This window comes from Sturnus vulgaris, unplaced genomic scaffold (genome assembly GCF_052056855.1).
Source record: "Sturnus vulgaris isolate bStuVul1 unplaced genomic scaffold, bStuVul1.hap1 Scaffold_454, whole genome shotgun sequence".
Lineage (NCBI taxonomy): Eukaryota > Metazoa > Chordata > Aves > Passeriformes > Sturnidae > Sturnus > Sturnus vulgaris.
In genome coordinates, this window is record NW_028276477.1 from 118711 (window position 1) to 146357 (window position 27647).

The following is a 27647-nucleotide window of genomic DNA, read 5'->3' on the forward strand; positions in this document are numbered from 1 at the left end:
CAGGGTATGCGTGGCTGAGGGGGGGACAAGGTGATGCGACATTGCTCAAACTTGAGTGCACCCACACTACTCCACCCTACCTCCCCAACTCACCACAGCTCCTTACCTATTCCTGAAGGTTACCTGGATGGCATCTCCAAACAGGAAAAGGTCAAGGCTTCATCACAGGCTCCTGGAATACTTCCCGAGTTCTCAGGACAGTGCAAAACCACTTTTCTTAGCGAGGAGGGGTCTCACCTTAATAAAAGTGCAATGCCTAAAACACACCAACAGTAACGGACGCTTAGACTTGCACCAGAAATTGAGACCTTTACCACAAATAACTGCTTCTGTCACTGCTCACCTTGCCCACTTCCACCTGACAGCTGATATCCAGCATCACTTCCTAAAAATAAAGAGAAAGAACAGTGCTGTAACACAGCCACCACTTATGCTTCCCCGGCGAGGACAAACAGTCACCGACCTGCTTGGGGCAACCCCCTCACCCACAATGGGGCGCTCTGCTTCTGATTTAAACCATCTGCATCTGAAAGGAAGTTATGACAAAGGTTAAAGCCCTGCACAGCTCCAGAGGCCTTGTTTCTACCTAGGAAAACCATCCAGAATCCAAATATACTCTGCATTACAAATTTCAAGTCCCCAGCATTTATGCTTTTACCCCCACTCCCACACTGCGCAGCAGGGCAGAACGATCCCAGGCCAGACACGCAAACGCCTCTGACACAGGGGATGACAAACAAGGGGACGCAACAGCAAGAGAAAACTCATTCAGAAGAGCGACTGCAAGCACGGAGAGAACGAGGAAGGACACGGTCGAGATGAGAGCGACGCTGACCTGATGAGGCTCAGAGAAGCCGGCAGGAACAAGACGCTAACAGGACGATTCATTCCAAGAACGGCAAAGATGGATGCACGAGAACCCTACGCTCAGAATCCACTACCTATCTTCACACTCCTGCAAGTCCTACTCCACTGAAAATCGATCTCTGCAGTGCACAGCTGTCAATGGCAGCTCAGAATAAGACAGTAAAACACTTCTGATTGGATGCTTCTAAAGAGAGATGAGATTCTGATGCCTGTCCTAGCTCCCGACTCAAAGGTTTGATGGCACCGGCGCAGGGACAGGAAAGGTGGGAATACAGATGCTAAGAATGATGCTAGAGGTCCCAATAAGCCCCTCGAAGGACAAAGGCAAAAGACATGCCACACAAGACACACTAAAGACACACACTGCACGATAGACAAATGACACGACAGACACCAGGGCCGCTCTGCCCTGCGCACGTCAGCATTACAGGACTTACCCTTTATATGGCCAAAGGGCACACATCTTGGACACCCCCATCTCCAAAGCTGGCTCAAAAATCCCTCCCGCAGAGTCCCGAATCCACATCCCGCTTTCATCCTCCCTGTGGGCGGAAGCCCTCGACTTATCTCTCCGACGTCCGAAGATGCGAACCCACGGCAGTTGTAAAGGGAGGCCACCTCATCCTCTGCAATTTCATGTTCTCACCAGGCTGCTGTCACTCATGTCAGCCGCTATAAATGAAATCAACCATCAGTGTATGATCTGAGCAGCACCATCAGCCAAAACATGACAATTCTGCCGCTCACCATCTCCTGACAACACTGGAGGGCCACACGCAGAGCCTGACGCCGTCATCACAGGGTATGCGTGGCTGAGGGGGGGACAAGGTGATGCGACATTGCTCAAACTTGAGTGCACCCACACTACTCCACCCTACCTCCCCAACTCACCACAGCTCCTTACCTATTCCTGAAGGTTACCTGGATGGCATCTCCAAACAGGAAAAGGTCAAGGCTTCATCACAGGCTCCTGGAATACTTCCCGAGTTCTCAGGACAGTGCAAAACCACTTTTCTTAGCGAGGAGGGGTCTCACCTTAATAAAAGTGCAATGCCTAAAACACACCAACAGTAACGGACGCTTAGACTTGCACCAGAAATTGAGACCTTTACCACAAATAACTGCTTCTGTCACTGCTCACCTTGCCCACTTCCACCTGACAGCTGATATCCAGCATCACTTCCTAAAAATAAAGAGAAAGAACAGTGCTGTAACACAGCCACCACTTATGCTTCCCCGACGAGGACAAACAGTCACCGACCTGCTTGGGGCAACCCCCTCACCCACAATGGGGCGCTCTGCTTCTGATTTAAACCATCTGCATCTGAAAGGAAGTTATGACAAAGGTTAAAGCCCTGCACAGCTCCAGAGGCCTTGTTTCTACCTAGGAAAACCATCCAGAATCCAAATATACTCTGCATTACAAATTTCAAGTCCCCAGCATTTATGCTTTTACCCCCACTCCCACACTGCGCAGCAGGGCAGAACGATCCCAGGCCAGACACGCAAACGCCTCTGACACAGGGGATGACAAACAAGGGGACGCAACAGCAAGAGAAAACTCATTCAGAAGAGCAAATGCAAGCACGGAGAGAACGAGGAAGGACACGGTCGAGATGAGAGCGACGCTGACCTGATGAGGCTCAGAGAAGCCGGCAGGAACAAGACGCTAACAGGACGATTCATTCCAAGAACCGCAAAGATGGATGCACGAGAACCCTACGCTCAGAATCCTCTACCTATCTTCACACTCCTGCAAGTCCTAATCCAGTACAAGGCATCTCTCCAGTGCACAGAACAAGACCTTTAAAAAAGACATCTCATCTCTCTTGAGAAGCATCCAGTCAGATTCTAATACCTGTCCAATCCCTTGGGTTAAAGGTTTGATTGTAGCAGTGCCAGGCAGAGGAAAGCAGCAATGAGAGATGCTAAGAATGATGTCAGAGTTTCCAAAAAGAACCTTGAAGGGCAAAGGGAAAAGACGTGCCACACGAGACACACACTGCACGATAGACAAATGACACAACAAACACCAGGGCCGCTCTGCCCTGTGCACCTCAGCATCTTCAGATCTACACTACATATGTCCATAGGGGACTCAGCTTAGACATCCTCGTCTCCAAACCTGACTCAAAAACCCCGTCCAAAGAGTCCTGACCCCACATCCCACTTCCATCCCCCCTGTGGGTGGAAGCCCTCCACTTATCTCACGGACATCAGGGGATGTGAGCCCATGGCAGGTGTGAAGGAAGGCCATCTCATCCTCTGACAATTCCGTGCTCTCAAAGCGCTGCTGTCACTGATGTCAACTGCAATTAATGAAATCAAATATTAGTGCATTATCTCAGGAGCACCATCACCCAAAACCTGACAATTTTGATGCTCACCATCTCCTGACAATGCCTGCGCCCTCGGGCCACAGGATTCGGCCACACGCAGAGCCTGACACCGTCATCACAGGCTATGCGTGGCTGAGGGGGGGACAAGGTGATGTGGCATTGCTCAACCATGAGTGGACCCACACCAATCCACCTTACCTCCTCAAATCACCATAGCTACTCACCTCTTCCTGAATGGCATGTCCAAACAGGAAAAGATCAAGGCTTCATCACAGACTCCTGGAATACTTCCTAAGTTCTCAGGACTGCAGGAAACCATCTCTCTTGGCCCATTGGTGAGGGGGGAGTCTCACCTTTATACAAGTCCAAGCCTAAAACAAACCAACAGTAATGGATGCTCAGTGTTGCACCACAAACTCAGACCTTAAACACAGATAACTGCTTTTGTCACTGCTCACAGGGCCTGTGGGGGCCCTGCCTCCGCTGAGCAGGAGACCAAAGCTTCACGCCTGCCCCAGGGGGGCTGCAGGGAGGCCATAAAGGCCTAAAAATGCTGAGGGGCTTCAGGGGTGGCCAAGGCACAAAGCCAAGGGCCGTGGGCAAAAGGCCCTGCCCTGCTTACAGGGTGGCCTGGGGGAGCTCCATTTCCCCCCTGGCCTGCACACACTGGGGCACTCACTGTCCTTTTATAGGGTCGCCCCGCTCTCCAGCCAGCCAAAGCAGCAACAGTGGCAAAAGGCCAAGGGCAGCAAAGCAAAGACCCAGCCCTGCTTACAGGGAGGTCACCCAGCACACACGCAGTCAGGCACCTCCCTCTCGCTCAGCCACACTCGCTCAGACACTTGGCCCCTCCGTGTTCCTCAAGACACCCGAACCTCACTCGCGGCACCTGCATCTCCCTCGGTGTCCCCATGGCCCTCAGCACAATTCACAGCTCCTGCTTCTCCCTCAGTGAAACACAGGATACCTCATCTTGAAGCCCACAAAATCCACTGCACAGTAACTCAGCTTTCCCCTGCGACAACTTCATTCTGTCCCTCAGAAATCACCTCAGATTCCGCCCTAAAACGTCCTTTCTGAATACTATAGATTAGCTCTGGTTTATCCCGAAAATATACTTTACGAAATAATTCAGCTTTTCCCTGAGAGCAGTTCATTCTGTTCCATAGAATTTGCTGGAGATACTACCTTAAACCTCTCACTAGGACAGGCCCAACTGATGAAAACCACAGCTTCAGGAAAGTATCCTACAGCACTGGATTGTCTGATGTATCAGAGCTTCCACTTTCCAAAGACTGCCACAGGCAATTATTTTATGACAAGTGGAAAAGGATTATTAAATAAAAGGAGATTATTAGCAATAAGTCAAGATGAATTTTGCGATGTCCAGTCCCTCCAGACCAATTGGCAGAGATCCTCCACCAGGTCACCAAGAAGACTTACTTGCAATTTTCAGAATACAAAGCAGCATAGATCAGTTTCACATAGGAATTAATCAACTTTTTGACAATGTTCATTCCCACAACAGAAAAATGCGAGAGGTCGCTGGCTGTCCTCAGTAAAATGGCTTCCAGAGCTTGAAAGATTAACAGCATCTGCAGGACAGAAAAGTAAGTTAATATCTGACTTGAAATTATTACCTGAGCAAACAGTAACAACCGCCATTAATAAAAAGAATAACCCCCCTCCAAGAGGAAAGCTTCCACATATGAAAGTGACATTAACTTCTAGATTCTCTCCCAAATTAATGCTTCCTCTTGGAAAAGATCACTTCTGAGAGCATGTAGTTTCAAGAAACCAATGCTTCAAGTGATGGTTGCTCCCAAGTGGAGGAAAAAAATGAAATATGCTGGAAGAAAACATTGGGGCTGTTCCAGTCTCATAATTAATTCCTTCCAGAAGAATCCAGAAACCGTACAGCACCGGGGCTGTGCCCATTACAAACATCAGCCCCTGTCAGCAATAGGATATTGAGCAAAGGCTGTCACTGAACATGACACAGACAAAAACAATACTGAAAGGCAAAGAACAGCAAGTGATGGTTAAAAAGACATGCAATGCCATACTACATTGCAAGCAGTTAGCAATGCTGCACCAGCATTCACAGTGAAAAGCTGTTGAACTCTTTGTTCATTCATCATATTCTGATGAGGACTAATCGTGCCCAGCTGAAATGAGAAAAATGAGGTCAACTTTACCAATGGCATCTGAGGAATACTGATGTATAAGAGAGGTATCTAAAAACATTTACTTTCACTAGCTTACTTTAGTTTTGCTTTTTTAACTGCTTCTATTGATCTCCTTATTTCCTAAAAGGTATTTTGATAACACTTCAAGAACCCTAACAGCCTGATTTACACAGGACTATTGGTTGTGTGTGTCACTAAAGCCAGTAACACCCACAAACAGAAAAGAGCATCTGGCACTTGGTAGGTGCTTCTGCCACTGCTACTTCCAGGAAAAAAAAACAACAACAAAAAAAAAAAAAACCACAAACCCAAAACCATATTAGATTATTAAGAGTTATTTACACCACAAAGCATTTATTCACAGAACCGCTGAATTTTCTGAGCTGGAAAGGACCCACAAAGATCATCCAGTCCAACAATCGGCCCTGCACAGACACCCCAACAATCCCACCCTGGGCACCCCTGAGGGTATTGTCCAAACGCTCCTGGAGCTCTGGCAGCCTTGGGGGCTGTGCCCATTCCTTGGCGACCTTTTCTTGGTTCTTCTCCAGCGTGAGATTGTTGGGATTGCAGCTGCTAGTCCCTGAATTACAACCCCCATATGCAACTTATTTCACTTTCAGGCTTCCTTTCTGCATTGAGAAGTTTGAATATCTCAGCACATTCCACAGAAACTTTCACGTGTCCTTCCACGACATCGTACACGTGGGGCAACGGCAGCGTCTTGGCGACGGACACCAAGTTCTCCAGCCCTGCAAAGCCACAGTGTCACCCGGGGGCCGGCTCCGGGTAGGACACTGAGGGGCCGGGCCATGCCCCCGCCTTGCCCGGCCCAGGACCGTCCCCCGCCCCCGCCTTGCCCAGCCTGGGACCGTCCCCCCCCAGCATGCCCGGCCCGGGACCGTCCCCCCGCCGCCCATTCGTGTAGCCAAGGCTGGGGACCCCCATCCCGGCTTGCCCAGCCCCGAGGCCTGCCCCCCGTCTTGCCCAGCCCCATCGGCTTGCCCGAACCCGGGCTACCTCCCCCCCCACCCGGCCTGGGGCTCTCCCCCCCGCCTTGCCCCCCCCGGGGCCCCCCGCCCCGGCTTCCCCGGCCCGGGGCAACCCCTTAGGAATGCCCGGACCGGGCCCCCCGCCCTGCTTGCCTGGCAAGTCCTGCCCGGAGCCCCCCCCCCCGGCTTGCCTGGACAGGGGCCCCCCCACCCTTCGGCTTGCCCGGCATGACCAACCCGGAGCGTCCCCTCGGATTGCCTGGCTTGCCCAGCGCCGAGGCCCGACCCCCCGTCTTGTTCAGCCCCAGGGACCGCCCCTTCGGCTTGCCCAGCCCCGTGGCCCGCCCCCCCCCCAGCTGGCCCGGCGCGGGGCCCCCCCACTTCGGGGCGCCCCCTCAGCTTACCAGGCTTGCCCGGCCCGGGGCTCCCCCCGGCTTGCCTGGCATGACCAGCCCGGAGCTCCCCCCCTTCGGCTTGCCCGGCATGACCAGCCCGGAGCGTCCCCTCGGATTGCCTGGCTTGCCCAGCGCCGAGGCCCGCCCCCCCCGTCTTGTTCAGCCCCAGGGACCGCCCCTTCGGCTTGCCCAGCCCCGTGGCCCGCCCCCCCCCAGCTGGCCCGGCGCGGGCCCCCCCCCACTTCGGGGCGCCCCCTCGGCTTACCAGGCTTGCCCGGCCCGGGGCTCCCCCCGGCTTGCCTGGCATGACCAGCCCGGAGCCCCCGCGGGGCTTGCCCAGCCCGGAGCCCCCCCGCTTCGGCTTGCCCGGCATGACCAACCCGGAGCGTCCCCTCGGATTGCCTGGCTTGCCCAGCGCCGAGGCCCGACCCCCCGTCTTGTTCAGCCCCAGGGACCGCCCCTTCGGCTTGCCCAGCCCCGTGGCCCGCCCCCCCCCCAGCTGGCCCGGCGCGGGCCCCCCCCACTTCGGGGCGCTCCCTCGGCTTACCAGGCTTGCCCGGCCCGGGGCTCCCCCCGGCTTGCCTGGCATGACCAGCCCGGAGCCCCCGCGGGGCTTGCCCAACCCGGAGCCCCCCGGCTTCGGCTTGCCCGGCATGACCAACCCGGAGCGTCCCCTCGGATTGCCTGGCTTGCCCAGCGCCGAAGCCCGCCCCCCCGTCTTGCCCAGCCCCGGGGCCCGCCCCCCCCCAGCTGGCCCGGCGCGGGGCCCCACTACTTCGGCGCCCCCTCGGCTTACCAGGCTTGCCCGGCCCGGGGCTCCCCCTCGGCTTGCCTGGCATGACCAGCCCGGAGCTCCCCCCCTTCGGCTTGCCCGGCATGACCAGCCCGGAGCGTCCCCTCGGATTGCCTGGCTTGCCCAGCGCCGAGGCCCGCCCCCCCGTCTTGTTCAGCCCCAGGGACCGCCCCTTCGGCTTGCCCAGCCCCGTGGCCCGCCCCCCCCCAGCTGGCCCGGCGCGGGGCCCCCCCACTTCGGGGCGCCCCCTCGGCTTACCAGGCTTGCCCGGCCCGGGGCTCCCCCCGGCTTGCCTGGCATGACCAGCCCGGAGCCCCCGCGGGGCTTGCCCAACCCGGAGCCCCCCGGCTTCGGCTTGCCCGGCATGACCAACCCGGAGCGTCCCCTCGGATTGCCTGGCTTGCCCAGCGCCGAGGCCCGCCCCCCCGTCTGGCCCAGCCCCGGGGCCCGCCCCCCCCAGCTGGCCCGGCGCGGCCCCCCCCCACTTCGGGGCGCCCCCTCGGCTTACCAGGCTTGCCCGGCCCGGGGCTCCCCCTCGGCTTGCCTGGCATGACCAGAGCAGATGAAGTAATGCTTAAATGCTTATTAGTAATTAATTCATTATTAAATAAATGTATTTATTTTCTTTTTTCCATTACAGTCCATTCTTTTCCTGGCTCATTTAGCCCTGGACTGTGCTTGTATCCAGCCTTACTATGGCTAGATGCTTCGTCTCTGAGAGGCCAAGTGCAGCAACAGCAGGAGGGAGGGAGCAGAGCTGTCTTCTCAAGGGAGTACGGGCGGGAACAAATCTCACTGAAGGAAGTTTCTCAAGATGCTCTGGCTGATGAATTAACTAACGTAGCTCAGAATGAAAGTTGATTTGGAGTCTGAGGTGCTGGTGGTGTGGGGTTTTTTTTTACCAAATCTTTTTCTCTTTGATTTTAGTTTGAACAGTTCATACCAAATGCAGATGAGATTCCTGTCAACTAACTCTAGTTATCTTAAATCTAAGTGCTCATTTTCAGCTAATTGTCTAGACACTCTCTATCATCAGCGAAGAAATAGAGGCACTTCAGGCGTGATTAATCCCATCCTAAAATAGGTGTCTAAGCTGGGATGAATTGGAAGTAGTCTTCCTCCACCAAATAGCAGGAGAGCGCTGACAACTGGTTAGACAAAGAGGAGCTAAAGACAGGTGAGATGGTCCCCCTCTTTTCTCTCTTGGTGGTTTCACTGACTTAGGAACCGAGTTAGATTTTTCAGTATTTGTGGAATAGTTTGATTGTGTGAAATAGATGCTGGTATCCAATCCACCAGATTCGAGAGTGTGTGAGGCAGAAAATAATGTACCCAGTTTCACTGGTCCTGTGCATGGACAGCCTGTGCTTTGTTAGTGTTTGTCAAATGGTAGCTGAAAAAACAAAATCTGGTGCATAAAGCGTGGCTCATATTCCGGGCTGGGATCAGCCTAGAGATCAGCAGCTACCCACAGGGAAGGCTCCACTTCGTTACTGCTCTGTACAAACAATCTCGCAGTGACACTTCAAAGCTGTCCTCTCTCTCATTTGTTTTCTGAAATATAAATATTCTAAATGAAAAACAAATTAAGCGCAGTGTGTGCAGCGTAACTCAAAAGTAACTGGAATGGAAGGCATTTCAAGCCGGCAGAAGTATTAGTTCAATGGCATATAAACGGTTTTCTCAATAAAATTCAGAATTAATATCCATTAGAACTTTAATGAAGGTTGAAACTTCCCTCAATAAAGAGAGTAATTAATAACACTTTTTACAGGAGGAATCCTGTACTTTTTATTCCCATGCATTTTTTTGTGTGTGAAATGAAGTGAATATGCCATTTAACATTAAATTAGCAAAAATGTTTCTATTTCGAGGTATACTTTGTAACGGAAACAAACCAACTGAAGGCAGTTATTGAACTTTCATTTGCCTCTCCAGAACTAAGGTTCTGCTGAATGTTTTTCGTAATTGGACAATAATGTTTTTCGGACAACAGTGAACCCTTCACTGAGGAAGTGTGGACAAAACAGCCATTTCTGTGAAATGAAACAGCTCACCTCTATGAAAATTTGCTTAAAATTTAAAGGAACTTAAAGGTTTTTAAGCCTGCCCTGATTCTGGGCTGAGATAGGAGAAAATAATGCCGTCAGATTCTCATTAAGGTCTGCCCATCTCTGAAATATTTCCCCTGGATTTTGGTAGCAATTTAAGTATGCCAGTGGAAAAAATTACTGAGTTTCTATGATGTGTTTTGGTTCTTGAGCTACTCATTGTTTTTTCTCTTCCCTTTGTTACTGTAGTTAAGGAAAGGAATACCCAAGGACGGGAGTTTCTCCTAGATTGTATCAGAGCTATCTCTTATTCATATTTATTATACTTACATATATTATTATACTTATGCTTACATTTTACTGGTATCATCTTAACATAAGAACTGCAAATCCTTAAAATCCCCTGCTCAGTAGGCACAGAAGTCTGTGCTGCAAGACCACGTTTCCTTGCTTGCTGTATGTTATAGTGGAAACAGGCCAATCAGTTAACTGCATAATTGTCTGATTATGGTGCACAATGCAGCATCTTTTCTCATCTAGTTGTTCCTTCAACTGTACCAGACAAGATGCTGTAGATGTTTAAAAAACAGAAGATTCTTCTGTTTTACTTTCATTAGGACATAACTTTTGCTAGCATTCTGATATTTATTGTTCTTTAATTAAGGCGGTTTCTTTCTCTTACCAGACTGTGACTATAAAGACATACACATCATGGGTTATCTTTTTCATCCTTATAACAATAATAATAATAATAATAATAATAATAATAATAATAATAATAACATTGTTGCCATTACTTTTCCATTTATTATTGTGACAGATTTTTACAAAGGATTTTAACAAGCAGATTTCTGGAGTTCTTAATGGGGTTGAAAGAATAGCCTATGCATGTCATTGTACATGCATGGTGGAATGATGAACATAAATCACATACCCCCCCCCACACACAGAGAAAACAAGGCACTGGTAAGACTCTACAAGTAATAAATGACCGAGAGGTTGTTGATACAATAAAAACTGAGCTTCTAGTGTCAGCAGCCATCTCCAGAGCCTAAAGCTGTGCGTGGCTCTGGGGCTCTCTGTCCCTCTTTCCGTAGGTGTTGGAGCCCACGTTGGTGGGCGGGTAAAGGGCCCCGGCGCTGCCGCTGGAGCGCACCAGGAAATCGGCCAAGGGCTGCGTCACACACGTGGCCGTGTTGCATCTCCTCTTCTCCAGCTGGTGACTGCCAAGGTGAAACAAAGACAGCCAGCAGTAAGTCAAACAATGAGCCATCGAGTGTGCCACTTCTCATAGTCATTTGAGCTCTGCTAATGTGGGAGTTCTTTTAATATGTGCACAAATACAGGAACATTAGAATCTTCCCACCACCTACTTTGTTCCTGAAAAAAATCCTTGTGCTGGGTGCTATTATCAGTTTTAATGATGGAGGTTATTCAAATGCAGAGACATGAACTGTCATATGTCGTTTTTATTGATATCCTGCACAGCAGTTTATGACATTTAGAAGACCTGTAATGATAGTATAGGTGAGACACAAAGTGAAAGCAATGATTAAATGTTTAACTTTCAGCTGAACTTCTAAATCTATTTAGAGCCCTTGCTGATATCATGAGGATTACTAACATAATGATGATCACTAACATTTATTCAGTTCTCATGTTTTCACAGAATTACATCCTGCTCTCACTGAAGTGAGTGGTAATATTCCAGTCCACAGCAAGTGGATTAAACCCAAAGACTCTTTCTCCCATCTGCACCACATATCATGAGAAGTAGCAGGCATTGCCAGCTTCTGCCAACTGCAGAATCACTTAGGATGGTCTTTTGCTCTGTCTCTCTTCCCACTTAGCTCTGACTAAACAGAGGTTTCACCTAAAAAAAAAACCTGCCACATCTCTTTTGAAACACCAGCAAATTGAAAGTTCTGTTGTGGTGAGAGAAAATCCTTTGCTGAATGATACTTTAAAGAGTGTCCGAGGAAGGATCCGTATCTAGAAATAACATTTTATGATCTGAACCGACAGATCATTTACAGAACTCCACGTAAAACCTATGTAGCACGAGGTTTTTTTTTAAATTGCAATGTAATGGTTAGCTTGGGTTTTCAGACTTGTTTCTTAGATTACTGTGTTCTTCCTTCAAACAGAAATACTTGCTCGCAGAGATTGCCTACTGAGTTGTTGCATATTTTCTTGGACTTCTTCATGCTGATATGGCATGAATTAGATATCACTTTGTGGCTAAAATTTACTGTGAAGAGCAGCTATATCCCAGTTTCAAACTCTGAGCAGTTACCAATGTGTTCCTTTGCTTACTGATTATTAAATCTATCATCTAAAATGTCATATAACCTTTTGAAGTTATTTGTATTGATCTAATAATACAAGAGGAAAGGCAGCTATGAAAGGAATGTCTGTCTTATACAGGTTCTTGATTAGTAGATAGGCAGCAGTTCTTAAGCAATTAATATTTTAAATGTGTAATTGCATTACAAGAAAATTGTTGCATAGGGCTTTATATAACCTCCCATTGACTTTCATGGATATTTCTTTTGGTTTTATTCAAGTCCTTACCACACAAGGTTCAAATAGCAACTGGTTCTCACAGAGGTCCTGAAATTGAATTTATAAATAACAATATATTTCAGACAAGTGAAATTCTCTCAGAATCAATTTCTTCTTTTCCTTCTTCTTATGATTAATATTTAATTATGTGATTTTAAAATTGCTTAATTACTGAAAGCATTTTTACCATAAAATAATTCCATTCCAGTAGAGCTGCAGTATTATTAAGAAGGGTATGTTTTCTTTTCTTTCCCCCCCAGGCTTGGAAATCTGATGAACTTTTTAAAAAGGAAGGCGCTTGCAAAATGCACCTTTCTTCACAAGGTAATGTAGAGTTTGCAGCCTCTTTAATTTAAGAAAGTTTATAATCGTAAAATGATCAAATGATTTGAAACAAAGTCCCTGGATTTCACTTTCGACCCTAAATGCTTTGATCTTTTTGTTACAGAAAAGCTGATCTTTATGCTTATAGGAAAGCTCTGTTTAGTAGAAGGATATTTTAATATCTTTTTTTTTTTTTTTTTCCTGAGGAAAAACAGCAGAAGCAAAGTCTCTCAAATAGCAGGATATCACTGGAACAAAGTTTGCTTCATGATTCAATCTGATATGGCTGGAAGAAACAAGGAAAATCAATACCTTTTTGTCTTTGCTGGTGGTTGTTCTGGCATTTCCTCACTGAGTCCTGAGAGTGTATTCTGTGACATTACAGGCAACATCCATCCTTGTCTCTTGGAAGTACCATCAGATAGATCATCAGCCAGAGACAGTAATCTCTGAACAACAATAAAACAGTGAGCTTGAATAACTCTATTTTTATATTATTTAAGACATGAAAGCAAAAGCAACTCATGCAATAATCTGAACACCTTTTTCCCTAAAAAGAAATAAACATGATTATTTGTCACTCACCCCTCAATAGGTGTAGCTTCCAAACAGCTCAGAGTGACAGAAAGTGCAATGAAGAAAACTGACAACTTCAGGTTGTGCATCTTCCCTTCCAAACTTTCTGAAAAGAACAGTGATTCAAAACTGAAAGCTAACCCAAATACTCTTCAGCACATCCTATCACCGATGCCCATTCTGTCCTAAATCAAGAGCAATTAGTCTTTTTCACAAGCTAGAGTGAGAAAAATGATCCCTTCAAGTTTAGTGACACAATTCAGTTTCAGAAATATGGCTCTCAGCAGTAAATGCTCATTTTCCATCCAGTAGTTTCAATCCTATCCCTTATCTCTGATTTGCGTTTCCTGACATATCCCAGTCTCAAATTCTGGTCCCCAGTGTAGTTTACTTTAAAGCTGTCTTAGTCTTTTCCTGAAAAAATGCTCTTGATTAATAATAGGGGATATAGAGCTTTTCTAAAGGCGCATCTTTTGCACTGCAGGGAAAGTAAGAAAAAAGGCAAAGTATTTACCTTTTTGTGGTCACAGATCTAACTGGAGAAGCCAGCAAGCCCTCTTGGTTAGCAGGAAGTGTGCATGCAACAATTCCACGCTTGCATCTGGCTCTGGAGTATCCTTCTCCCTCTTCCTTTCTGGCAAGTCTCACGACTCTTATATATCCTCGACACCTTTCTCAGCTCTGACATCAGGCAGCACAGAGAGACTGTCGTTAATTCCAATCCCTACAGACAGAAAGTGCCCCAGAGAGGAGCAGAGGCAGGTGGGTCATTATTGCACTAGTACATCAGTAAATATTCTCCTGCTGTATGCAGAATGCCCTCGTGAAGGTACTGCAAGAGCATATTGCACATCAGAAATGTAGCCTCAATTTTACAGCTCTGATAAGCTGCTGTGGTTATATTCCCTGTGGGTGTTTTCGTGGGCTAAATAAGGTAACAAAAGTCACAAAGAAAGCCAGAGCAAATGAAACACCAGGCCACTGGTAATTGAATACAAGAAAACATGTCTCAGAAAAGATGGAAAAGTTAAAGTTGTGGAGGTTTGCTGTACAATATAGATAGAAAGCAAAGGTATCTGAAGGGATAAAAGCTGTATGATGAATAAGAAAAGAGTGAAAGTTATTTAAATTGACAGATAGAGTTCTCATTCAGGGTAACACGGTAGAAATCATGCACATTTTTCAGTCAAGTTTAAATGTCAATGAAAATTCTGTCGCTATGAATGTAAAATCTCATATTTTAAAAACCAGGTGGATTTGTCATGAGTGAAAATTGAGTCAATTAATGCTTTTCAGAAGGCAAAGACTAGGATTAAAAAGCCAGGAAATGTCAGAAAAGCCAGAAAACGTGCAAATTTATTTCTCTAGTATGCATAAAGTATGGTTGAGGGAAAAATGTACAGCTTTTAATAGACTAAATCCAGTGTTGACGAAATATCTAATTGCAGATTTCCAAGGATACAGATTAGAACCATTTACCTCTGATTTCAGTGGAAATTAGGCAAATCACTTCCCCCTCCCTCTCCCCCCCCCAGAAGTGTGAGAGCTGGAATCCTTCTGCAGTCGACTTAATTTTCTTTTCCTCCTCTCTTTCAGGACAGGAAGAATCACGACTCTCCTGGCATCTTTGCCAAGAGCTGTGGTGTTTGATCAGCCAAAGCCCAGCGGCTTCAGCACCAGAGGTCTGAGCCTGGAGGGCTCCTGGTGCTGCCCGTGCTGTGGGCTATGTCAGAGGATGCAGGGTTCCTCTTTGCCTCCCTGCTGGGATTAACTGCCATGGGAATGTGGGATCTGGGTGAAACTCCAGCTCTCCTGGTGTTCAGGGGAGCAAGGTCTGAGGGACTCCTCTCTGGGGATGTGCGGTGAAGGACTGAATAGTGTGGAAGGAGAGTATTTATAAACTGTATCACTGTTTCTCCCAAAATTGGGGTGGAGCACTGATGGGGGCGGTTGGGTTTGGTCTGGGCCTGTTATTCTTTGTGCAATTTTTAAATTCTCTTGTATGATTTACTGTCCGGTATCTTTCTAACAAAAGCTGACATAAATTTAGATTAAGGATTAGAACTTGGGTCCATTCATTGCAAACATTTGACAAGGCTGGAGGACTGGGGTGGTGACTGCTCTCAGGAAAGGTTACTTATTAATACTGTGTCAGATTTCCCGCAGTGACTGTCAGGCCTGCATGGCTGTGAGTTCGTGCTCTTCTCACTGGGGAAATAAGTTCAGCAAAATTAGAAATTTTAGAAAAATCCAGCCAAAAATTCCACCTCTGTACCCCCTAAGTTTTCCCAGTTTTTCCCAGCTAGGAGCTGCACAGAAGTCAGGCAGGGGAAGTGACAACAGGGAACAGCTGAAAAATTCAAAGGCACAAAGAGGAAAGGGGAAAGGTTTCAGAAAACAATTCTATGGTCTAAGAATAATTTCTGATTCCCTACTGAGAAGAACACGAACTCACAGCCATTCAGGCCTGACAGTCCCCTGCAGTGAGAGCTCAGCACACATCCACAGAGGCAAGTCCAGCATCTTAAATGAAAAAATAAAAATAAAAACCAGAAGAAAAAGGTGATTTCTTTTGCTTCAGAGTTATTTCAAGTTCTTAAAGCCCAAGCAACATTTGCTCTTGATTTTGGTTGGGTGAATCATGAGCAGTGGGCACGGGTCATGCCATTCATTGAGCAGAAAACCCGGGGTCATTTAGAGGGGACACAAGAACTGTTTGTGTAGCGACCTCCGGCTGCAGAGGGGCAGGAGAAAGGCCAAGGGAGCTCCCTGGGGCCACCAGGGCCTGTGGGGAACAGAATGGACGCTTGGATGACCAGTGGAGGTGAGGAGTGGATCTGAGTTCATCTACAGGGAAATAAGGAGGGGATACTCTGGAGTGAAAAGCTGAGGTGATGAGTTCACCCACCTGGGCACGAGTTGTGTTTGCACAAAGTGGGAACAGAGGTGAAGGTCAATCCAAAGTCGATCCTGCTTGACCTCTGAATTCCAGGATAAGTTTTACAAGCTGCCAAATGAGGGAGTAAAAATACACAAAAATGAAACCGAGAGCATTCATGAGGTTCCTGGGAGTCCATTACACTGTTGTCATAGAATTCTTAATGAGTTTTGAGCTTTTAATGACAACAATTCAGTACTTTCTTTGGATTAATCACTGTGTAGGATTTGGGGTTTATCTGGATTTTAAAGGCGTCGTGGTGGCCCTGACACTGCTCAGGAGCTGGTAGGAAAAGCAGGGTCAGAGCTCCTGGCAGGCACAGGGTGTTTTTCCCAGAGTGGACTGTGGAGGAATTGTTTGGGACTTGGATTGTCCCTCTGGGTGATGCCAGTTGCTGTGATTTGTGTAATTTCATACATTTAACTCCCAATACTTCCCAGCCCAAGGGCTTGAGCTGACAGGGCAGCACACAGATTGTTCTCTGTGCTGTGCCCCGATTTGGGGTTGGCTGTCAGCTTTGCTAGCTCCCGTGAATTATGCCCATAGCCCCCAATTCCCTGCTCAATTCCCACTGCCATAACCTCACAGCGCCTCATGGAGTGGGGATATACTGTGGCAGGAAGCTCAGCAGCATCGGCACGGGGACAGGTGTATATTCCAAAGAATTTGCTGTTTCAAACCCTCATCCCCCAGCCCCGCCGATGTCCCTGGGGGGCACTTGACAGAGTTACCTGGATTTCAGCTGATTTCACCTCCCCGAGCTCGGGCTCCAGGTGATCTTTTCAAGCAGGAGAAGGCAGGGGCCGGAGGCGCTCCTGGCCCGTGCCGAGGCAGTCCCTGGGGCCACGAGAGGACATGTCTCCCTGCAGAATTTCAGTTCTTTCCAGAGCCTCAGCAGTGACAGAGGAAAAAGAGGAAGATGAGGAGGAGGAAGAAGGGGGAGAGGGTTTGAGAGGAGGGGAAGCCCAAATCCGTGCTGTGTGCGGAGCTCCGACAGCACGCTGCAGCCCGCAGCTCAGTGTGAGCACGGGGCAGAGGAGGCGATTTCTGGGCATTCAATCACCCTGAGGCGGGCCCGGCACCGCCCCTGCAGCACCGTCCCCAGCACAGCTCGGTACCGCTCCGGGATCACCCGGCCCCGCCCCCGGTGCCGCCTGGGACCACTGGGGACCGCCCCTAAAGCACCGCCCCGGCCCCGCCCGGTCCCGTTCCCGGGACCTCCGTGCCCCGCCTCGCCAAGCCCCGGCTCCGCCCCGAGCCTGCCCGGGCTGCGCCGGCACCATCGCTGGCGGCCCCGCCCCTCTTCCCCGGGCCGAAGCGGGCTGAAGGAGATGTCCGCACGATTGGAAACGCCGCCGAAAATCGCACCCGTGGGATCGGTGTCGGCGTCGTGCGCAGGCATCCCACTAGAGCGAGCGGGCTCCTTGCTGTGCCCCCCTCCTTTTGCAGCCAGAGTTAGAAGGTCGGGGAGCGACACCCGAGCCGCCATCTTGGGAGAGGCAGGCGCGCAGTACCGCGCTCTGCCCACAGGGTGGCGCTTGGGAGACAGGCAAGGGATGGAATCAAGGAGTGTCCCAATCCTTGAGGAAATCCCCCGGAATGAACGCCCTAAAAAACCCCGACCAGAACTGAGAAACCTTTTCCCGCCATTTTTCATTGATTTTTTTCCCCATTTCTCTCAGATTTTTTCCTCAATTTTTCAAGCATTTTTTCCCGCAATTTTCGTGGATTTTTTCCTGATTTTTCCCCATTTCTCACTGATTTTTTCCCCCATTTCTCACTGATTTTTACCCCCCATTTCTCACTGGTTTTTACCCCCCATTTCTCACTGGTTTTTCCCCATTTCTCACTGGGTTTTTCCCCATTTCTCACTGATTTTCCCCCCATTTTTCATGGATTTTTTCCCCTATTTTTCGTGGATTTTTTCCCCATTTTTCCCCGTCTCTCACAGATTTTTCCCCCCATTTCTCATGGATGTTTCCCCCAATTTTCATGGATATTTCCCGATTTATATATATAAATCATCTATTTTTTAATATTTAATTTATATTCATAATCTATACATATTTCATATATTCAGTTTAATTGCTATTCTATTTATCATACATACAATATTATTTTATTATTCATTATATACATAGATTTATATTACTAATGTTATTTCTATTTTATCTATATCCATATATATTTGTAGGTTCATAGTTTTTAATATTATTTATTTAAAAGCTCTGCCTCTAACCAAATAGAAACAAAAAACTCGATTATTTTAAATTATATTTGAATATATTTTTCTATTTAGTTTTCATATTTATATCTGTAGATTTATATGTCTATATTGTGTATTCTATATTTATATACTATTTAATGTATTTTTTACTAGTATATTAATATACTATATGCTATTTACATTCTATTATAAATACTATTTAATATAACATATTAAAATCGATAAATTATTTATATTACATACTACATACATGTGTGATAAATGTGATTCGTGCTAATTAAGTTGTAACTATATTTACAAAATTGTATTTAGATCAATAGAAGACAATTGTTACAGAGTGAGAAGGGGGAGATGGGTGAGACAGGATAAAAGACATCTTACAGAGGTTGGGAGTCAAAGAAGGAGGTTAGAAGAAAGTCAGATAAGAATAGTCAAAGGACGAAGGTCTGATAAGCGGCATCTAGAAATACAGCTTCAACCTTGAAGCTGTCAAAAATGGAATGATCCCAAGCATGGGACTTAATTAAAGTCATGTTATGGAAAACATCTGCTCAGTCACACAGGGCGCCTGCGCTACCTGCAGGTCACACCTCGGTCACTGATGAAGATGATGGGCCTTCACGGGAAATAAGACCCTTAAAAAGATAAGAGACCCCCTAACCCATTAGTAGAGCATGCGCCGTGCAGTATAGTTACGTAGATCTTAGGAATAGAAACTAGGAGGAGCTTTCTAGAAACTTTTGTAGCCTATAGTATATAAGTGGGATTGTTAGCCTGGATGCTTTGATACGTGAGGAATGGCGAGCCACTCCCCGTATCCCCGGTCGGAGGGGGGCCCCTCCCCGGTCGGTTTTGCTTATGCTTTATATGAACCTCAATTATACTAAATTACTTACTGCCAAAATTTGTATATTCTTAAATATATACACTTTGATTGTTTCATCTCCAATACTTTAATTGTCATCTCCAATACTTTGATTGTATTCATTTTGTTACTATTAAAAACTTACTATTAAATTTAATCTTGTTGCTTGATAAATTGGGAAAAATAGAACATCATTCATAACACATGTATTTTATATTTATATTTATTTCTATATATTTATACTTACATATATATATGCATATATAGTTATAATAATTTTATGTCAGTATCGATTTTTGCATATTTGTATATTTTTGCCTATATTATTTATATTATTTATTAAAAACCCTCCTCTAACCAAATAAAAAACAATAAAACATTCCTTTTAAAGTCTAAATATTTATATATTTCTATTTTCATAACAAAATATAATGTAATGTAATATATTTATATATTGGTTTCTTATATTTGCTTCTATATTTTTATTCTTTATCTTTTATATTTACAGTATCTATAAAAAAACCCTACCTCTATCCAAACACAAACCAATAAAACATTCCTTTTAGACTATATTTAGCTGTTTTTTAAGGTTCTGTTTTTCATGCATTCTACACCCACCCCTCCCTCTCAATGTTCTGGCACCCACCATGACCCCCCCCATGCCCGACTCACCTGCTCCTCCAGCGCAGCCCGGCTCCCTCTCCCAGGGACCTTGGGGTGCCCCAAACCACGTCGGAGCCCCCCTCAGCCTTTTTTCCTCACCCCAAAGAAGGCACAGAACGACTCCAACTGCCCTGGACAGCAGCAGGGCACTTGACTGCAACCCCTCCCATGTGTCCATCCCACAGAAAGTGACTCTGCTGACACCAGAAAAGGGAGGGCAACCCCCACAAGGGCTGAAGTTCCTCCCCAGCCCTGCAGACACAGGGGACAAGGGGCAGAAAGGAGGAGGGGCAGCAGAGAAGACAAGGGAAGAAAATCAACATCAAGGTGCACGATGAAATGGAACCCCCCCCTAAAAAAAAAAAAAGAAGAAGAAAAATGAAAACGAAAAATAACCAAAAAACGAAAAGAAACCCCTGGCATGCTGGATGGGCAGCACAAGAGGGAGGGATTAAAAATGAACAGGGACAGTGTCCTGGTTTTGGGCAAATTTGGGGGAAAACCTCCAGAAGGAGCCCCCAGACAGCAAACCCCACGACTCCTCCCCCCCACCCCACCGGGTTCGGGAAGACTTTCCTCGGAGAAGAGTGGGAGAAAAAAACCTCTTTATTTAACAAGCAAGACACTCCCCAGCACAGGGAAAAAAGACAACACCAGCTGACAAAAAACTCTTTCACCGTTCTGAAGGGATGACGAGTTCAGTCTCTCTGGCGAGTGGTCGCCCAGTTATCAGTCTCTGGCGCTTGGGAATGGCTGCTGCAGGTGACAGAGTGTAGACTCCCGGTGTTTCTTGGGGTTTCCCAGGTCCCCGTCCGGAACAGGTTCAGATGGTATCCAGGAGAGGGAGGGGACGGGGTGGAAGAGAAAACAGTCCAGGGAAAAAGTTGGACTGCCTAGCTGAACTAACTAATAAGAAAAAAGCAAGGGCAGAGCGAAGGAAAGAAAAAGAGGCAGAAGCGAGCAAGCAGGCAAGCAAGCAAGCAAGCAGGCAAGCAAGCAAACCGAGCTAAAACCTCTCCTAAACATAGACATAAACATAAACATGGGGGAGGTGAGCCGGCTGATAACAAGACAAAACAAAGCTTCACTCTCAGAGTCAGTCCTGGAAGCACAGGACATAATACCAAACATAATCAGGACACATGATTGGAGATAGAAACACCATAACATCACCCTAGGACAGACAGTGACCGGGACACAAGGATCCCAGGGGAAACAACGGCACAGGGAGCACCACAGAGGCACAGAGAAGGACGGAGAAAAGACAGAGAGTGCCAAACACACAGCAAGGACTGAGGGGTACCATGACAAAGAGGGAACCCAGGAGCCAGAGAGGAAGCGAGCACAGCCCGTGCGGGGCGGGCAAAGACGGGCAAGGAGCAGCACAGGCACGGAGACAGAGAGGCACGGCCAGCAGGACAGAGGCTCACCAGGAGAGGGGCACAGCAAGGGAGGAGCACCGGGCAGCGCTCCTTTAGGACAAGAATATTCACACACACAAGCAATTCCCTCATTTGCACCTCATTCTTATTTCACACACCGCCCCCCCCCCCCCCCCAATAAAAAATTCAGCTCATAGCACAGGCAGCTCTGGCTTTTCCCTGCACAGTATTTCTACCAGGGACCTGGGCACAGCACGCGGTCGCGAGTCACCTGAATCAATCCTGATTTAACATTTCAAAGCTTCTCCTTCTGGCACTGCACCTTCTCAGACCCGGGCTGCCATGTTCCACTCCCCTCATGGCCAAATTCAAGAACAACTGTTGCCATTCTGCAGAGAATTCCCAATATGACTCACATGTTATCAGTGGGCAGAAAACTCTTTGGGCTTCAGTTCCACCTCTCACCTGTTCCACGTGGAGGGAGGACAGGCATTTGTCACACATCACAGCAGCAGTGATGGATCAAGGCTTTTTTTTTTTTTTTTTTTTTTGATTGAATAAAAGGGTAAGAAAAAACAAACCAGGTCTCATACAAATGTCCTGAAACACCATTAAAGCTTTTTAAACCCAAGGAGACCATCGTGATTCCTGACTTCAGTCTTCTATTCATACTGGTTTTGGCATCATGAAATCAATCAGAGTCTTTTAAGAAATACTAAATCATCATGACTAAACCCCGGGCTCCTGGTCATTTGCACTTACAGCCCCTTGTAGGAAGCTCTCCAGCCTTTTTTTCCCATCCTACGTTGGACAGAGGATGGCTGTGAACCGCACGCCTCCACACAAACAGTCCTGCCGGTTCCTCAAAAAGTTTAAAATGCCTGTGATAAAAATGATAGAAAGTAATACTGCCTCTCAGACTGTGCAAGAAATGGGAAGTTGGACTTTCAATGTCCCACTGAGAGATGCCAAATAAAAGCTTCCCCATGAGCTCGCACAGAGTAGTAACATTTCTTGGACGAAACTAAACTAAGATTTTTTTTTGACCAAACAAGATAGGTCTGTATGAGAACAGCTCAGGAGGCTTTCAGGGCTCGCAGTGATGCTGGCAGAGCACAGAACGTTAAAGATGAAGTCTTAACTCCCTGAATTAATGCCCTGTGGTAGCCAAAACTTTTTGCAAAGACACATAAGACTTGCTTCTCCTTGTTTCCGAGTTCCCAAGCCGTCCTGTAATTCATCACCTGCACTAGTGCAGACCAATCTGCCGTGGGCAAGGAACAGATCCGGCTCCTGAGCTCCAAGCCACGTGTCCCCGATGGAAACCCAAGTCAGGAATACAAAAACACCTGTGGAAGAAAGACGAGAGAAAAATCAGAAGACACAGATATTCTTCTATTTCCACACAGAAATACCGAGCCAAGCTGTTTACCTCTGGGACTCTGTTTTCAAACAGCTCCCCAACTCTGTTCCTAGATGGAAAACGTGGAGTGGCTTTGCCCATGCAAAGCCAATGAGCCTCCTCACAAGAAGGAACAAACCAGTTTCCTGCTAAATCAGACACCTGGAAATCTCACCTGTCACATGCTGTCATGGACCAGCAAGAGGGATCAGCATCCAGGCCCACGTGGACTTGTTCATTCCTGGCTTCTAATGCAGCAGGGACAACAGCACTGAAGGGAAATGATCACGTCTTCATTTAAAGAGAACCCAACTTCTTCATCAAAGCCATCACTGTCCTCGATCAGGACATCCACCATATCCAGGACATCTAATAAGTGAAGAAAAACATCAAAGCAAGAATCCAGACTAACAGGAAAAACAACAGACGTAGAATGCAACACTCCAGGAATACAAGCCATCTTTTTAATTCTTTTTAATAAAAAAAAAAATTAAAAAAAGTATGAAAGCCACATTTGTCACACAATACAACGTTAAGTGCAACCCCTAAATTACAGCTGAACCTTCACTCTGCCTTTCAATGCTGCTGTCCAGCACGGAGCAGCTGTGGCTGCTCCTGGATCCCTGGATGTGTCCAAAGCCAGGCTGGACACTGGGGCTTGGAGCAGCCCGGGCTACTGAAAGGTGTCCCTGTTCATGGCAGGGCTGGAACTGGATGAGATTTAAGGAGCCTTGCCGGCCAAACCACTCTGGGATTCCATGACTCTGTCAACAGTCCCAGGCAGAAGGGCTAGATTTCCATTTGAGTTCAAAAACGCCGCTGCAAGAGCATGAAGAGAGATTTCAAATACCGTTCAAGTGGCACAACCACGGCAGAAATTACTTTCAGAGGTAAAGCGGCAACTTGGCAATTCCACTTCGACTTCTGATACCAAGAACACGTGGAGAGCTGAATCCTGGAGGGCCCTTACTTAACAGGATTGCCAGAGTTATCCATCCCCAGTTTGCTGATTAGGGCTAGAAAGTGTATCCCCAAGTCATGGAGTTGGGATGTTGACAGGTTACCACATACCATCAATGTGAGAGACGGGGATGCTGATGTTATCAGAGTCCTGTTTAAACAGAGCCACCTGGAGCGTGCTGGCTGCCTGAACCAGGTCTGCTGCCTTGTCAGTGTAGGGACAGGGGTTGGCCACCAGCTTCAGCAGGATCTGTCAGCAAAGGTGGGGAGAAAGGTAAGTGCACCTGCTGGCTGGCAAGTGCAGGGGAACCACACGGTACTGAGAACGACCACGTGCTGAAAGCTGGGCAGCTTTTATGAGGACAACTTCCATAGCACTTCTGCAGGATTCTGTCTACAGTTCCTGCTCTACAGGCCACACTGATGGAAAAACAAAAACCCACCACAACTTGGCACCTAGATTGCGACCACACACCGAGTACCTGGGCAGACCACAGTGGAGGCAAAGCACTGGGCATTCAACATCCTGAAGAGTAAACAGCAAGTGTCACCTTTCCTTGTCAAGGACCACCATCTACTGAGCTCTGATAATGTCGGCACCTAAAGAGGAGATCAAAGCTACCCACACCTACACCACTCTACCCTTACACCAACAATGCTGTAATAACAGCTGATCTTTTTGGATTTCATTTTCCTACAAATCATTTGGCTGCCCTCCCACTGAACACAAGAAGGATGCCACCTCCGTATAAAGAATCCCAAACAAGGCTTTTCTCAGAATTCATTCGCTGGTCTTTGACAGGTTTCTCAACAATAGCAACAAGACCTCCAGTTTCCACTAACACTATTCTTTGCATTTTTTTATCCAGCTGATTTGAACACCGTTACCTTTTCCAAAAACTGAATCACTGCTTCCTTCTGGTCTTCTTTTTTATTATCCAAGTGCTCCAGCCAAATTGAAAGCTCCTTCCACGTGTCCTCAAACGCTCCACTGTCACGTAAAACCTGTCCAGGAAACAAAGGAGGAGGTGTGTAAATAAACCTCAAAACACCTAAAATACAAAACCCCGAGGGATGCAGATCTTTTTCTATAGTTACCTTCATGCTTCCTTCTTTTAGGAACGAAAAGAAGAGCAGGTTGATGAGGAGTCGTATCTGCCGCTCTCCTCACCCTCAGTTCAAGAGGCTCACTAGGGGGACTTCAGCTGCATAGTGGACAATAAAAATCCTACTTCTGTAATTTTTGGAAAGCAGGTTATACTGCTTTCAGAGGGCCGTACAGCTTTCTATCATCACAGGCAGTTAAAAAAAAAAGAAAAAAGCACCTTCAAAATAGCCTGTAGGGGAGTTTTAGAAAACTACCGATGAAACAGAGGAAAATCATTGCTAAATTAAACCTGAATCAGGCTACTTGTACTTAAAGCAATCAGGCAGAGGGATGAACAGTCACATAAATGAGCAGTGGGCTGTGACCACAGCAAGGTCCAGAGAGAAGTGCAAGTTGCTGGGGGTGGTGAGGAAGACCAACAAGTCCCACACCCTAGAGACAGGCTTTGACGTGCCTAGAAACTTCCCCCCGCTTTCCTGCTCTCCAAATTCAGGCCCTGACTGCGAGCACCCAAACTCGGTGACCCCGAGCTCCAGCTCTACAAGCAAGAAAGGAGGAGGGAGAAGAGGAAGGAATCCGAGTGACACCAGGGTTCAACTCCCTCCCCCTAAGGCCCAGCAAGAGAGGAAACCTTGCCCAGCTTGCCGACCCTGGCACCTACGTTGGACGACTGCAATTACACAGGATGAATCTGTGCCTTTGCTCCTCTCCACACATCAAATACAAGGAAGCCATCACAACTCATTTGTTCTACAGTTACTCCGTGTACAACACCAGCAGATCTAAAAACAACTGCTGCTCACATCAATCTGACAGGGTAATTCTTTTAAAGCAAGAAAACATGAAGGAAAAAGGATTCATTATAATATAAGCGACTATTTTTGGCAGGGTCTGGAAACAGAAATGCACCTGCAGCTCTCACAAAACCAGGCAGGAACAGAATGTGAAATCCAAAAACGAGCCTTCAGTTACATGGCACTGTGCAGAAAAGTAAGTCCTTACCATCTATTCTTAGCAGCCTTTCTGCTGACGGAACTGCCCCAACTTCCCTGTTCCTGCTTTCCCTTCAGAGAAAATGCAAAGGACTGAAGTGGAAAGTGGACACAGGAACAAGTCAAGCAGTCCATGTTCCCACCTGGCAAAAGAATCCAAAACCATCAGAAAAACGGCACATTTTGAGCAGCTTTCGGTTGAGACATTCATTGCTGGGAGACCAAGTGAACCTGCCTTTAATCCCTTGCAAGGATCAAGGGCCACTAAACCCTAATTCAGTCACTGTAACTGGATTTTTTTCTTGGCAGGACAGTCTGGTTGCATTTATTCCTTATTCCTAAGGGTAAATCTCTACCCCTCCTTAGGTAACTAAAGGATGTCCTCTTTGAATAAGGTGCTAAAAACAGCAGCCTCTGGTGTCTGGTGGACTTCGAGCTGACCAGCTTTTTCTCAAAAGTCAAATAACTAATTTAAATATGCAGAGGGGGATGCTAATTTTCAAGACAAAAAGTACTCCTTGCATCAAAGCTGGGATCAGACAATAACAGAGAGGACTACTCTGCAGGGCCAGAGGAAACCGGAGAAGACTTATGAAAGGCTAGAGTGCTGAAGTACAGATTAAAGAAACGCTGATAAAAAGTAAAAATCCAAAGCAATATCTTCTTGATCAATGTCAAGACCTTTGCAGGCACCAACTGCACTGATTTATTACAGTATCAGAATTCATTCAGCCTCGGGGGGGTGCGTAAACACGACAGACATTTTCTTTGCTCTTTCATCAACTGCTGCAGTGAAGTCCGTTCACAGCATTGATTTCTGTCAAATATTTCGTTACTAGCCGGTTATCTGACAGCAAATTTCAACAAGAGTCACAGGAAAGGAGACTGGTGACCACACAATCCTGCAGCAAAGGTAACTGCTTCAAGAAAAAATCGTACAATCCTGAAATTTCAGGCCAGTGGGATAGAGTGAATATCCTGATATTTCAATTCCAAAGCTTACCTTAATGGTCTCGGGCTCCGGGGCTTGGAGGGGGGGTCGGTTCGGAAGGGCCGCCTCCGGAGGAGGGGATCCCGGGGGGAGTCAGGGGCCCGGGGAGGGGGGCGAGGCGGAGGGAGAGGAAAAAGAGGAAGATGAGGAGGAGGAAGAAGGGGGAGAGGGTTTGAGAGGAGGGGAAGCCCAAATCCGTGCTGTGTGCGGAGCTCCGACAGCACGCTGCAGCCCGCAGCTCAGTGTGAGCACGGGGCAGAGGAGGCGATTTCTGGGCATTCAATCACCCTGAGGCGGGCCCGGCACCGCCCCTGCAGCACCGTCCCCAGCACAGCTCGGTACCGCTCCGGGATCACCCGGCCCCGCCCCCGGTGCCGCCTGGGACCACTGGGGACCGCCCCTAAAGCACCGCCCCGGCCCCGCCCGGTCCCGTCCCCGGGACCTCCGTGCCCCGCCTCGCCAAGCCCCGGCTCCGCCCCGAGCCTGCCCGGGCTGCGCCGGCACCATCGCTGGCGGCCCCGCCCCTCTTCCCCGGGCCGAAGCGGGCTGAAGGAGATGTCCGCACGATTGGAAACGCCGCCGAAAATCGCACCCGTGGGATCGGTGTCGGCGTCGTGCGCAGGCATCCCACTAGAGCGAGCGGGCTCCTTGCTGTGCCCCCCTCCTTTTGCAGCCAGAGTTAGAAGGTCGGGGAGCGACACCCGAGCCGCCATCTTGGGAGAGGCAGGCGCGCAGTACCGCGCTCTGCCCACAGGGTGGCGCTTGGGAGACAGGCAAGGGATGGAACCAAGGAGTGTCCCAATCCTTGAGGAAATCCCCCGGAATGAACGCCCCAAAAAACCCCGACCAGAACTGAGAAACCTCCTGCCTCTGTATGAGTGCAAAGGGTGTGCAAGGAGTGTGCAAATAGTGTGCATTAGCAATCGATCGGCAGGCATTGGCAATCGACCGCCGATCTAATCGATCGGCAGGCATTGGCAATCGATCGCCGATCTAATCGATCGGCAGGCATTAGCAATCGAACGCCG

The 27647-nt window shown here is 47.8% G+C and overlaps 1 protein-coding gene and 3 long non-coding RNA genes across 6 annotated transcripts; 1 reads left to right on the forward strand and 3 right to left on the reverse strand.

Annotated features, from left to right (window-relative positions):
* Positions 1-2965: 2965 nt before the first annotated feature.
* LOC148217701 (uncharacterized) lies at positions 2966-5660 on the reverse strand. The gene is made up of 3 exons (XR_015800841.1): positions 4650-5660; positions 3431-3577; positions 2966-3176 (listed from the first exon to the last, which is right to left on the reverse strand). It is a non-coding gene; the product is annotated as an uncharacterized LOC148217701 (long non-coding RNA).
* A 4753-nt stretch (positions 5661-10413) lies between these two features.
* On the reverse strand, positions 10414-17164 carry LOC148217702 (uncharacterized). Of its 2 annotated transcripts, XR_015800838.1 has the most exons (6): positions 16761-17164; positions 16000-16098; positions 13606-13815; positions 13101-13197; positions 12828-12964; positions 10414-10849 (listed from the first exon to the last, which is right to left on the reverse strand). It is a non-coding gene; the product is annotated as an uncharacterized LOC148217702 (long non-coding RNA). The 2 variants fall into 2 exon arrangements; XR_015800837.1 differs by lacking the exon at positions 16761-17164 and having other exon boundaries at positions 16000-16386.
* Positions 10740-13099, forward strand: LOC148217703 (uncharacterized). 2 transcript variants are annotated; one of them, XR_015800839.1, is made up of 3 exons: positions 10740-10878; positions 12452-12515; positions 12722-13099. It is a non-coding gene; the product is annotated as an uncharacterized LOC148217703 (long non-coding RNA). The 2 variants fall into 2 exon arrangements; XR_015800840.1 differs by having other exon boundaries at positions 12731-13099.
* Positions 17165-20369: 3205 nt separating the features above from the next.
* Positions 20370-26959, reverse strand: LOC148217704 (nucleolar pre-ribosomal-associated protein 1-like). The gene is made up of 4 exons (XM_088158508.1): positions 24417-26959; positions 23640-23778; positions 22744-22937; positions 20370-22515 (listed from the first exon to the last, which is right to left on the reverse strand). Exons 1-3 carry the CDS (start codon positions 24630-24632, stop codon positions 22804-22806), a joined length of 489 nt encoding a protein of 162 aa, XP_088014634.1. The 5' UTR covers positions 24633-26959; the 3' UTR covers positions 20370-22515; positions 22744-22803.
* Between the last annotated feature and the right edge of the window lie 688 nt (positions 26960-27647).